The following is a 13,237-nucleotide window of genomic DNA, read 5'->3' on the forward strand; positions in this document are numbered from 1 at the left end:
TTTGGGTCCCCCTTGTAATATAGGCTTGTAAAAGGAGCATGCCGTTATTTTGCTGTATGTAGCGAAAAGTAATTTGAACCATTAGTTAAACTTCAAATATTCATACCTGAAACTGGATTAATGGGTGATCACCAAAGATATATTCAAGTCTTCCACTGACTTGCAACACATAATCACCAAGCTCCAGCTCTTCATCTTCTCGCCCATGCAATGTCAATTGTTTTCGAATTGCAAGCTCATTCACCTTGATAGGATTCATGTTTGGAGACAATTGGAAACTGAACACATCCTGATGACAGAAAAAAAGACATTAACTGGATTAATTTTTAGACAAATTACCATACTCTTTGGGTAGCTAAATTGATGTTGTCCGTGAATTAACATGCAAGAACAGAGCAGAAAATACACTAATGCTGTAATTCCATCTGGAAAAACTATGCCAAGACTCAGAGGCTCAGATTATGCTCATAATCTTTTCGCCTCCGAGTCTTTAATAGAATCATGACTTTCTGTAACGAATGTGTGGAAAAACTGTATTATCCTTCACTGGAGGACAGTACATTAAACACAGGAGCTTCACCCTCCCTCACCGCAAATGTATTTTCACAATAGCAGTTTTATATAAAACATGCATAATTAAGCATCTCCCTCAACTCAATGCACCTAGTGGAAAACCATGCTCACATGCCACAACTGTTAAGGTAATGGAGTATTGTGAATACCAAAGTAATATGTTTCTGAATCACAATCAATTTCAGATGCGTACATTTAAAATAACTCCAACAGGGCTAAATACTAACATTGGTTAACCATCTAAGAGGGATGGTATAACTCCTCAAATATGTAGACATTTTTATTCTAGGCAGTTATGCTAAAAGCTTTAAAGTGATAGCACAAAACCTTACTCCAATCTCTTAAAATTTATTTTTTGATCTTTTAATTCTTCAATCATCCAAATACGATTAATATGGTGTCAGAAACATTCACAATCCAAATAGACAATTCAATTAATAGAAGTTCTTTGAGCTGCTAAATAAAATTCACCATTTGTTAGAATTCTTAAGTTAAGCCAATTGGAATCTATATTTAAAGCTACCCTCTCTGCACTTGTTGCATCTGAAAAAACTTTAAAAAGGGGTCAATAGCCTAGTAGATGCTTGCCTAATCATCCAAGGTCACAATTCAAAATACCTTGTTACATCCCTTTCCTCCAAACTAAAAAATCCTTCTTAAGAGTCCTCAAATGACGTATCTGGTAGAAACAGGTCACCCATAAGCCTACAGTCTCCTATTACTTTGAAGCAATGAGACAAAATAACACTGTCAGCAGCTGAGAAGTCATTATTGAAGTGAATGGCACACAGTTCAAGGTCATCAACAGGAGGAACGACATGGGATCTGATTGCCGGTCCTAAACTCAAGCATGCTTCAGTAATTAGTCTTTTCCTCCACTGACCATGTTTCTTCAAGAAATACAGGTGTGAACCGCCATTCAACAATACAGCCATCTGTCACCAAAGATTTATCTGGAAAAGAGTTGCTAGAGACCATGTCAGATTCTTTTCCCAGGAAGCAGCTTTTGGTGACCATTGATTCTTAAGTCACTCTAGAAAGGTACTTTTGTGCATATCTAAATGCTGCCCCATGAGAAAATGCAAAGTTATGAATACCAAGAGCCAAGAATTCTCAGACTTCTTAATGATATTTGCCTGGGGAAGAACAAACCAGCTGCAAAGAAAAACTGTCTGAATATTCCATTCCTTGAGTTTAAGAACACCCGAGTAGTGAATCTTTGCTAAGACAACGCAACAAGAAGAGTTTATTGAGTAGAGTAAAATATTTATTCTTGGTTTTGGCACAGACGCCAAAACCCGTTCAAACCCATTTGCCATAGAGGAGAAGGAGTGGAAAGGGAGTTTCAAGTAGCAAAATATCTTGTTTGTATAGAAATTAAATGTTTTTCCTCATTGCATTCCACCATATAATGCAATGAGGGGTTGTTCAAATATATTTCTTCCAATCACATGTTCCCAAACATGCAGCTGCAAGCAGAGGCGCTCATCTGAGGAGGGGGTTTGCACAGAGATGTTCCTTTCTCCCTTTGTCTGCTATTGCAGAGATGGACCGGCTGCAGCCCTAGTACAGATGGGCCCCCTCCATTATTTCACCCCACCCCCAGAAGTAGTAGCTCTGTAATGTGGTCAATGGAGCAGCCCCAACAAAAACATAGTGACATTTTCTTTTAAATATTAAATAGAAGGTCCATGACCATCTTCCCTACAGCGTTGTAGTACCAAGAATGTCCTACCACATTTTGTTTGTTGTCCTCTCAAGTTCCAACATCACCTCAAGCCCTTGCAAGACCCTCCTCCCCAACCCCCCCCCTTTGCTCTACGCATGCTGCAGTGCACACCGGTTCCAGCAGAAGCACATGGCCTGCCATTTTTCCGGTTGCCACCATGCCAGCTATCTTACCAACCCAACCACCCCTCTAGCTTTACCCACTTTCCAAAACCTTCCTCATCCAAGTGAACCCCTGCTCCACTTTCCCCACTCACAACTCTACCACAAACACTCTACCCTACCCAACTACACCCCCACACTTCACCGCAAGCTAAGCTTGCTCAAGCTACCTCAGCCCGCTATCCTCATTCCACCCCCACTTTAACTCCACTTACACTCTACCCTGATGCTCACTATACCTTCATTAGCCCACTGCCACAACTTGCACCTGCACCATTGAGCTGCCTGTTGCCCTCACCATCAACCCAAACTTGTGAAGAGGGAAAATCAGAATATGCCTTCCGTCCTGAAAGACCACCCAACCAGAAGAAACACCAACATGTCCGCAGATCCTATGAGCTCACAGCTATTCCCACTGCTCCCACGATGGACAACTACCACGAAAGGTACCCTGTCAGCAGACCATACAACCCTGCAGCAATATGAACTCTGCCCAGTGTGGACGAATCGACATAAGACAGAGCTGGAAACAGCTACATTGACAGACTCTACTAAAACACCAAGAAGCCGTGCCTCAAGTCGTTAGAGACATCACGAAGACATAGCTACGTCAGACACAAAGCACACGTGCTATCCGCACATTCGGGACACACACACATCCAACTACATGAAGAACACATTCATACAGCTCTATGAGTTACAGGACAGACACATAAATACTGTCTGCACATTTATTATTTTGCCATTAGGCTTATCGCAGCAAGGTAGGAACGCAAAAAGCAAGAAGAGCTTGCGTATATGCTTGCAGACACGTACATGCAAATAACCCCATGGTATGGCAGGAGCACCCAAGGGACCTGGCAGCCATGACACACTAACCTATGGACACTATGGAAGACATGTAAATAGAAGCCAGACTAGGCCTTAGGAATTCTAGCAGGCCATGTTCGCCTTAGAGAAATCCCCAGCCTCAAAAGATGCTGTGCAAGCAGAACTATCGCAGCAAGAACAAAAGCACTGCCAAGGGCACAATGTTGCAAGTGACATTCCACATGCTGAACCAAGGTTACATCGGCTGCAGCAAAGGATATTCCCTGCAAATACAAATCAATTCAAAGCAATTGAGCTTGCAACCGTGGTCTCCAAACCAGTGACCCGGCCGAGCTGATACTGAGCCAAGACTAGAGGCTGGGAAGGAGCAGCCGTCCCATGACCTGACAATGGTCGCAACAAAATTGTTACTCTCCAGATACTCTTGCCCAGTGGGAATGGAGCGCTTTCATGGCTTTAGTCATCCACTCTCCATTGTAAACGCTGACACATAGTTGCACCTTGTTGACACATAGTATACATGTACTACGAACAGGTGTCTGGCGGGCTGGGAACAGAGTTTGTCCCAGGCTTGGGGGGCCTGCGGCCTGACCAATTAGAACCCATGACCTTAGGTGGTGGGTGGGGGGGGGGGTCACTGACCTATCACAGGGCCTGTTCACTGTAGCAATTTCAGAGTAGCAATTTTCGGGGATGATCCAAGCATACCACCTGACACAGTCTTGCCCACTAACATCATTCCTCCATAGGTTCCTCTACAGGAGGAGCGGCGATAGTCTTTTGGAAAAGAGCCTAGCGAGTGACGCAAAATGTGACGTCACAAGGTATAAAAACTGGCCTGCGAGCCAGAGTTTGCTGAGATGTGCCTGGACTTCCGTCTGTGCATGTAATCCCTGTAGTTTGTTGGTTATAATAAACCTCAGTGACACCTTGCTACTTGTGTGGACCTCGTGTTCTTGGTACAAGGGAAGGAGTTAGGGCCTTCCTTGAGATGGGTGTCCGCTGACCCCCAGCACAGCTCTGCCTGCCTGGGGGCCCTACCTAAAAAGTCAGAGGCACCTCTGCGATAGTTTGTGACGTCAGCCTGGCCAGGTGCAGCCTCCTTAGCCGTCAGACCTGGAAGACTGCAGGACCCTTGCAGGATTTTGCAAGACAACCGGACTGCGCAACTGAAGATTGGGCGTCGGGAGCCGACTTCAAAATTATTCTGCCTGCGGTCGGCGAGGTGTCCATGCAGTCCAAAGGGGCGAGACGAGTGGATAACGGGCAGCCAGCGGCCGAGCGGCGCCGAAAGACCCAGAACGTAAGTTGTGGTCCACACAATTGGCAAGGTACAATGTGGGGTGGGGCAGGGGGAGTATTATGTTTGTGGGAGGCTAGGTGTAAATTGTGGGGAATTGGGGTATTGAAATTATAGTAGCACGTGCATACTGATAGTGATCGGAGCAGAGGCAGAAGTCCGTGTTCAATGTCTATGAAGTGTTTAGGTTGCGAGGCAACAGGTTCCAGTGTTAAGTAGGGATCGTAGACTCGATAGGCTTGGACTGTTAATGTACATATGTGTGGTATTTCTATGAGTTGGACATACTAGTTCGGTTTATAGATGACATATTCCCGTAAGGGTTAGCTGGAGCTATCCTAGACTGCGGAAGGTGTATTAGTTGGTTAAATCTCCTGGAGAGAGACTTCTCACGTCAGGCGATGCGGAGGGTGCAGTTAAATCACAGAGTGAACGTGTTCCGGAGAGGTGGGCAAACAGCTGTGGGGGCTTGGGTTTTGTGTGTTATTGATGGGGGCGGGGCGGGGGTTGAAGCAAAGGGTCAGTGTTTTGTGCGGGCACAAAGTGTGTATCAAAGTGTTCAACTTTAGCTAGGTGACGTTACTCATAAAACGGTGCGTTAGGTGAGGGACCAGCAGTATGGCATTGGGATTGGTAGAAAGGTTAACAATTGGCAGTGCTTGGAAGGTCCATGCGCATGATTGGGTTGGTGTGCCGGACAACAGCAGCGCTGGTGAAGGTGGGGCCGTACAGAGCACACTGCGTAAGGTGCAGAGCCGCAATGGCTTGTAGACAGCTAAGTGATAAAACATTGTACAATACCCTTTTCTCCTCGACAGCGGAGCGACGAAAACCTCGATTAGACATCAGATAAAAGACAAAAACATTGTTATGTATTCGCACAGAGGTGTAGGGGTCATGTGTAGCGGGCGGTGATACCCATCCAGCATTACTGTAAGACCCTGCACCAATATAAAGATAAATTAGTGAAGTATAGCATACAATGGTCCAAAAGCACGGAAGGGAAGATAGCAAGACCATGACTGCCCAACAGCAGTTTTTCTAAGGTTGTGTTGCAATCACTACTTGATCCACTTACAGAGCACATACAAAGGGAAGAGACTAGCTACTAGTATGGAGATATTTGAACTGTGGCGTATGTTCCAGGAGGACAGGCCACGGTTGCTAAGTATGCAGGAGGTAAAGGAGGAGGAAGCGGACCCTTCCACTCTGCTCCACCCCGCACCACCTAGCGTAACATCTGATGGCGTAGAGGAGGAGGAGCAGGGCATATAACCGTTAAGAGAATTAAAAGCAGCAGAAGGATACTCCAACCCTACATATAAACACCCCCATATGCCAAAACGGAACAACTGCAAGGCCAGGGCAGGAGGCCGGCAGCTCTGAACTCGACGAGGAGGGGCTGCGGTGCGCGAAAACAGAATTTGCAGGAACAGGAGTGGTTAGCGGCCCAGATACTGTTGAAGCTAAAAGGGGTCACCACAGGGGAAGCAGAAGGTGCAACAAGGGCAATAGAAGGCTTAGAGCTGGGACATGGATGTCAAGGAAGGGCAAAGCAGGTAGAAGATGAGGAGCAACTCCTGAGAGATGTGGAGGCAAGGCTAGAAGAGGACAGCGAGTGAAAGAGAGTTAGCAAGGTTAGTGGAACTGCAGGAGCGAAGAGAGTTTGGCAATGTTGGAGAAGGAACAAAGACTTAATGGAGTGGGACAGGAGGGAGGAGAGACAAAATGCAGAGATGGAGAAGAAGAGGGAGGAAATAGATAAATTAGGAGAGGGAGATGGCATTATGGAGAAAGAAAATATTGCCACGAGCAACGCATAAGTATTAGGAGAAAAGGTTGAAGGAGTTCAGGATGGGAAGGATGATAAGAGAACGTGATCATGAGGATGAGGATGAGCAGGCGATTAGAAGGGTAAGTGATGCAATAAAAATAGAGCTAGAAAGAAAAAGGTGAGATGAACAGCAACAAAGGGAACAAGACAATACAAGCACATCTAAGGAAGGCCCCGTAGGCAGTAGGAATACACTTAAGGTAAGTACAACAAGAAGTGGAGTAGCACACATGGAAGTACAGGAAGAGGAGAATACGTGTAAATTAACGGACATTGATCTTAACACAGTAACATAACGCAGACCATTAACATGATCATGAGTTTTCAAATGGGTTCTGCAGCAATATGGACAAAGAGTCCGACCGGGACGGAGAAAACAGTGACGAAGAGAGGGAGGGGCCCGGTAAACTACCTAACATGAACGGGGGAAGGGACGTCGTGGGAATGCAGGTCCAAGGATAGAGGTGGGGAGGGCAGCCCAACTCAGGATATAACAGAAGGGATAGCCCTACATACACCATACAAATATAGGCTTAGGGAACTCCCAGGGTGCAGGAGGGATGGGGCCACGATCGTACAACAGAGGACATTCATGTTCATGGGAGGGTTGGCAGGGGTACAGGACACACCAAAACAGACACAAGCAGTAGAGCAAATAGACATAGGTGTGGAAATAGAGGGCGAGAGGGGACCCATTCAGATAAGGCAGTATAGACTGTCACCTGATGAACGTGCTGCGTATTTGCAGATGCTGTTATTGGAAAGGGGAGGGACAAGACCACATTATGTGCCCTGAAAGAACACAGCTAAAGAGCAGGTTACACATTAAATGGAGGAGCTGGGAAATGGATTTATGAAATGGAGAAACTAACAGCAAGACACAGATTGGCAGTGGGCGACATCAAAGCCTTGCTGGTCTCAATATTGGGTGACGCAGCTGACGGCATCTGGAAGAGGGCGGAGTTCCCGGGGGTGACTACCCAAAATACAGCACATGACGGGTCACCATTTGCAAATTGCAGGGCCGCAGTATGGTAGGCACTGCGGACACAATACCCTGACACGTCAGACATAGGAGCCATTACGTCACGCAAGAGGCGTGACAACGAAGATCCTGTAAATTACATCCAAGAGATTCAAGAGCTTTGGCGCATCGAAACTCGAGATCCGTGGGACAAAACAATAGCAATCTTTTATCATATCTTGATGCAAGGACTGATAGAGCCAGCACAGAAAAATGTGAGACAATTGGTAGGAATGGAAGCAAATGCCTTGTCGGAAAAACAACTCACTATAGTACACCATATATGAATTGATATATGGCATTTATAACGCGCCTATACATAACTGCATCAAGGCGCGACGAGGCGCGACGAGGCAAGGGAGGGGGAACAAAGGGAGGACAGACAACGATCCTACTAGGCCAGATGTCATTCAGATCGCACAAGTTCATGGACCATTGCAGGCCATGGCAGGAAAAGGTTAAACAAAAAGGCAGAAGAGAGGAAAGTAGATGAAGCAAAACTGGTCCAAAAGAAATCGTCCAAATATGCACTAGAAGGAGCGTTCATAACAAGCCCCGGCCCACAGACGCAAACAGTGACGTTCCAGCATCAGTACCAACAGCAGCCACAGTACACCGCCATGCAACAATGTGCAGCTCCCATGGGAGGACGACATGGGAAGGGGTGGATACCAACACAATTATCGTGGTAGGGGAGGGTTCCAACAAGGACGAGGTTTTGGTCTACAGTCACACCAACCCATGGGGGGGGGTTTCAGGTGATACATGCGACAAATGTTACAGGGACCTGGTGAGGGGGTGGAGGGCTCCCGTGGCAAGCAAGGGAGCCACCCCAGTGCTGGACCTGCAGGCAGCTAGGTCACATCTCCAGTGCATGTAGACTCGGGGATGCAACAAGGGTGGAGAGAACAAGAGCAACAAGGCTCCCAAGGAGGGCAGGACTGTTATCCCCAACAAGGATAGATACAGAATTTACAACTGCTAATGGCACCACCTCACAGACACAGCCTCAGGCTGCATTAACCAGACAACCAATGATGATGATACCCACATCTACAGTGCCACAAATGACAGCACCACTACCACCACATTTGCAAACAACCCAACCGCTAACATAGTTAAAGGACCGCTCACCAGAACCCATGGACACAATGGCAACCATACCAGTCAAAAGGATGGGAGGGGTGACCATAGTGAGGCACAATCCCTACACGGGAAACTGATTATCGTTACACTCACAATACAACAGGCTACAGACAAACTTGGTGTGTCCCATCCTGTTGGACACACCCAACCCAGCGGAGGAACCTCGCATAAAGGTGGTGATAGATGACAAAACATTTTCCTTCCAAGTTGACACTGGGGCGACTAGGTCATGCATCCGGGAACGGTCATTTGCGTTGTCAGACAATGCCATGAACACTCAAGGATTCTCTGGAGCTCGAGAAGTGGCTCCTTTTTACAGATAACATCTCCCCATCTATAGGAGGAGATCTCAACTTACCTTTACCATTCCTTTACTCCAAACAAGCACCTGTGGACATATTGGGGCACGACATAATGAGCAGACTAAACATGACTATCTCATTCACAGACAAAAGGCATAATATGCTCCACACCAGGAATACACATGCTGCAAGACAAATCCTTCAGGCATCTTGTGGAAAAATGGTATAGAGGAGGGGTGGGGGGGGGGGCAGTTGACCCAGAAATATTCCAGTACGGGACAGACATGGCCCTTGCATGGCTGTCTGCAATCGCAGGGTAAGTATGGAGGAGTCCAGGTGAGTACCTATTCAGACCAGAGACACAAGCGGATGAAAAGGAGGGACAGTTTGTGTCAGTAGACAGAGGGAATTGTGGCAAGGAAGGATTGGGTTGCTGTACATGAAATTGAAGACGATAGAAAGGCATGGACGGTAATAATTGCACTAGCGCAAGGATGTTGCCTAACACAAGTATCAGAGGAGGAGCTCTTCTCACGAAAGAGAGGAGTGGGCGAAATGATGTTTGAAATGAGCATGTACGTCTGGCTGCGTATCACCAGTGATGCACAAAAAAAAGCAATGGCCCTAGAGCCACCACCCCCCTTCTGCGAACACGATCTAACAAAAGTAATCGACAACTTATGGACAACAAGTCCCTATGACGTGGGGTGCATAAAAAGCATAGGGGGGGGGAGTAAAAATAAAATTAAAACCCGGAGCAATCCTGCCAAGGGTCAAACAATACCCCCTGAATAAATAAGCAGATGAAGGCATTTATGAAACAATTAGTGCACTCATTGACAGAGGCATCCTGATACCATCCTAGTCTCCATGCAACACTGCAGTGTACCCTGTCAGAAAGCCAATGGGAGAGTCTTGGCGTTTTATCCATGATTTACAGCCCCTTAACCACATTGTAGAAGCAGAGTACCCCGTTGCAGCAAACCCCGCCACGATCCAATGTGGCATCCCAGCTGAAGCAACATGCTTCACGGTTATTGACCTCAAAAACGCGTTTTTCTCAATACCCTTGCACCCAGATTCACAAGATTTGACGGGTTTCATGTACCGCAACCAGAAAAGGAAACACACTAGACTACCACAAGGGTACTGCGAGTAATCATCCATCTTTAACGGAGCAATAGAGATGGACTTAGGGAAGGTCCAGACAGAAGGCACTGTTTTACAGTATGTAGAGGACATCCTCCTCTGCAGCACTACTGAGGAAGAATGCAGGAAGGACTCAGTACACATGCTCACTGTGCTAGCAGAAAAAGGGTAAGACAAGGCCAAACTACAGTACTGCCAAAAGGAAGTACTGTACATTGGACAGTTGATATAACAAAAAAAAACAGCAGATACATAGCACCAAAAAGAGCACAGGCAATTATTGAAACCAAAGAACCTAAAACAATACGAGAGCTGCAGCTGTTCCTAGGATTGTGACACTATTGCAGAGCATGGGTCTTCGGTTACAGCACCTACACATGTCCTCTTCTCACAGCCCTGAAAGAAGCACAGATAAACAAAACAACTAGGATGAACTAGGGAAATAACAGAGGCAATCAACGAGTTGAAAGAAGCGATATGCAACTCCAGTTCTAGGGATTACAAAAAGGAATTCTTCCTGTTTTAACACTCCGACGGCATGGTAATGAAAGCAGTACTGACACAGAAAACAAGCATGGGCCACAAGCCAATTGCTTATTAAAATGGACAACTTGATCCAGTAATGAAAGGACACTTTGTGTGAGCAACACTTGGCTGCTGCAGCTTTCGCAGCAGAGAAGGCCTCATCAATAAAAATGGGGTGCACCACCACCCTTTATGTGGAACATGCCCTCTTTGCGATACTGCACAAGCCAAAAAGCACACTCGCAACACAAAGAGCGACTGGATATGAAATCATACTATCAAAACCAGAATTGAAGATTGTAAGGTACAAAAATGTAAATCCAGCGCAATTTATGGCAGATGTCAACCAACCTGGAGAATATGCTCATGACTGCACTGAAAACAAAGTTTTTCAGTGAAACACAGAAGGTAGAGGAAGATGTACTTGAGGGGGGAGAGGTCCTGTATATGGAAGGGTCATCCACTATCGGTCAATCAGGAGTACAGGAGCAGCAGTGGTAAAACTGAGGGAAAACTGGACAAGCGAGGTAGTGGCGAGTGCCCAATTACCTTTTCAGTATTCAGCACAAACAGAATTAGTGGCCCTAATATTAGCTCTACAAAAACGCGGAGGGAAATGAGTGACAATATATTCAGATAGCGCCTATGCAACATCAACCGTACATTCAGGGCTAGCAAGCTGGCTGAGAAGGGGGTTCAGGAGAGCAGATGGAAAGGCACACATTACTGTTATGGGGAACTAATTGAAGTTATAACATACCCCTTGGAACTAGCATTAGTAAACCACTAAGCACATACCAATAGGGAAGACCCCATCTCAAAGGGGAATGAAGCAGCAGACTATCACGCAAAATGTGCATCATTTCGGAGAAATGTGGTATCTAAAGGAAAAGCAAAAACAAAGGGGAAGGGTGAGACAGATGATACTGAAAGAGGGGTACAATTACCTACCAAAAACTCAGAAAATGGAGCCACAGGCAGCTGCACCAATGGATGAAAAATAAATGAGGGGAAAAAGATATTGTTCAATGTCCCCTACTGACACCCAATAGCGACAAAATAATACAGGGAACATAGTGAAGCCACTTGCATTATTAAAAACAGAACTTACACAATTGCATCATCCCATGCTCACAGGGAAAGAGGTCATTGAAGCACACATTGGAGAATCGTGGTTCTGCCCTGAACTAAATGCACACGTTGCAAATTTCATCAGCAATTGTCTAACGTGCCAGTTCACTGCTGGGCACACACTAAGAGTTATAAGAGGAACGATCCCCAGACCTGGAGGCCCGTTTCTACATCTTCATGTTGACTACGTGGATATGATCCAAGTATGTCAAGGTTACCACTACATGATTGTGGTGGTCTGTCCCTTCCCAAGATGGATAGAGGTTGGGCCATGTTCCCATGCCAACGCCCTCAGAGCTGCTAAATTCCTGGTCCGAGAAGTATTTCCAAGATGGGGCGTTTGTGAGTTCCTGCGGTCTGACATGGTCCTCACTTCACCAATCAAATGTTCCAACACAACTGCCCTGCTAGGAAGAAAACACAAATTTGCATGTGAATATCATCCACAAGTCAATGGGGGTGTGAACGCCTCAACGGTCTCCTCCAAGAGAGCATAGCCAAAACTCAGCAAAGCACCCAAAACAATTGGCTACACTGCCTGCCGGTGGCCCTGATACACCTGCGCAACAAACCAGGGTCCGACCATCATTTAACGCCCCACGAGGTGGTGACAGGACGTTGCATGCACCTCCCACTGGCTCCGCACACGAGGCCATTAAAAGACAGTGTGTCTGATGTTTTGGGACATGAAATGTACAATTATGAGAATTCACTTGTTTCTAGCGCTTCTATCATCTCTGTCCAGATACATCGGACACAGTAGAGGTCGGAAGACAGCATACAAGTAGACAACAAGATCAAAGAGGTGCATAAAAAACCACCTATTCAAATAGGGGACCAAGTCCTCCTAAAAAATTTCACGAGATGCTGGAATGCCCCCATCTTCACCGGTCCCCAAATAGTAGAGGCGGCAACAGAAAGAGCAGTAAAGCTACAAGGGAAGAGCGCCTGGAATCACATGCAGGACATCAAACCCTACAAAGCATCGGCCTCACCCCAACACGCCACTACAGAAATCAACAGGCCCAACGCTAAAGCAGCAAACGACCCTCAAAAAAACACAAGTGTCCCAAACTCCCCTGAACTTGAGACTTCCCCAAATACACTTGAACAGGAACATACTGGCTACCCTATCGTCAGATGCTCCCGAGTCCCTGGTATCCCCACAGAAACACTGGTGCAAATTGACCAGTGAAAGAACGTTGTCCCCATCCCAAAGACATTCAGTAATGGAAAAGCAAAATATTGTCCTACCCAATATCCCTCCCACAACCTGGAACAAGTACAGCAAATTTGTTGTAGCACAGTGATTACATTTGATTATTCTGCACGCAGTTCGTACTACCAACTACACAGAATCAACACAGTCTTAACATTTTTCTTATTCATACATGCAGGGTTCTGCGACTGTTTATGTAAATTGTTAGGGTAATTGCTGGTATCAAAAGTTGCTTAATGTTGCCTCCTGTTGACCGCCCGAGGCATACTCCAACCAATTTCTCTACGCCATCAGAAGGCCCAGACATTTTAGA

At 46.2% G+C, this 13,237-nt stretch overlaps 1 protein-coding gene across 6 annotated transcripts in view; it reads right to left on the bottom strand.

Moving 5' to 3' along the window:
• Nucleotides 1–13,237, bottom strand: part of PIK3CB (phosphatidylinositol-4,5-bisphosphate 3-kinase catalytic subunit beta) — a 2,502,085-nt gene that overhangs the window by 1,630,257 nt on the left and 858,591 nt on the right. For all 6 annotated transcript variants that reach the window (XM_069617988.1, XM_069617990.1, XM_069617991.1 and 3 more), the window contains one exon: nt 107–289. In XM_069617988.1, the coding sequence (XP_069474089.1) occupies nt 107–289 (183 nt within the window). The remainder of the gene's footprint in view (nt 1–106; nt 290–13,237) is intronic.

The sequence above is a fragment of the Ambystoma mexicanum genome, chromosome 10, assembly GCF_040938575.1.
Source record: "Ambystoma mexicanum isolate Mex_15411 chromosome 10, UKY_AmexF1_1, whole genome shotgun sequence".
Lineage (NCBI taxonomy): Eukaryota > Metazoa > Chordata > Amphibia > Caudata > Ambystomatidae > Ambystoma > Ambystoma mexicanum.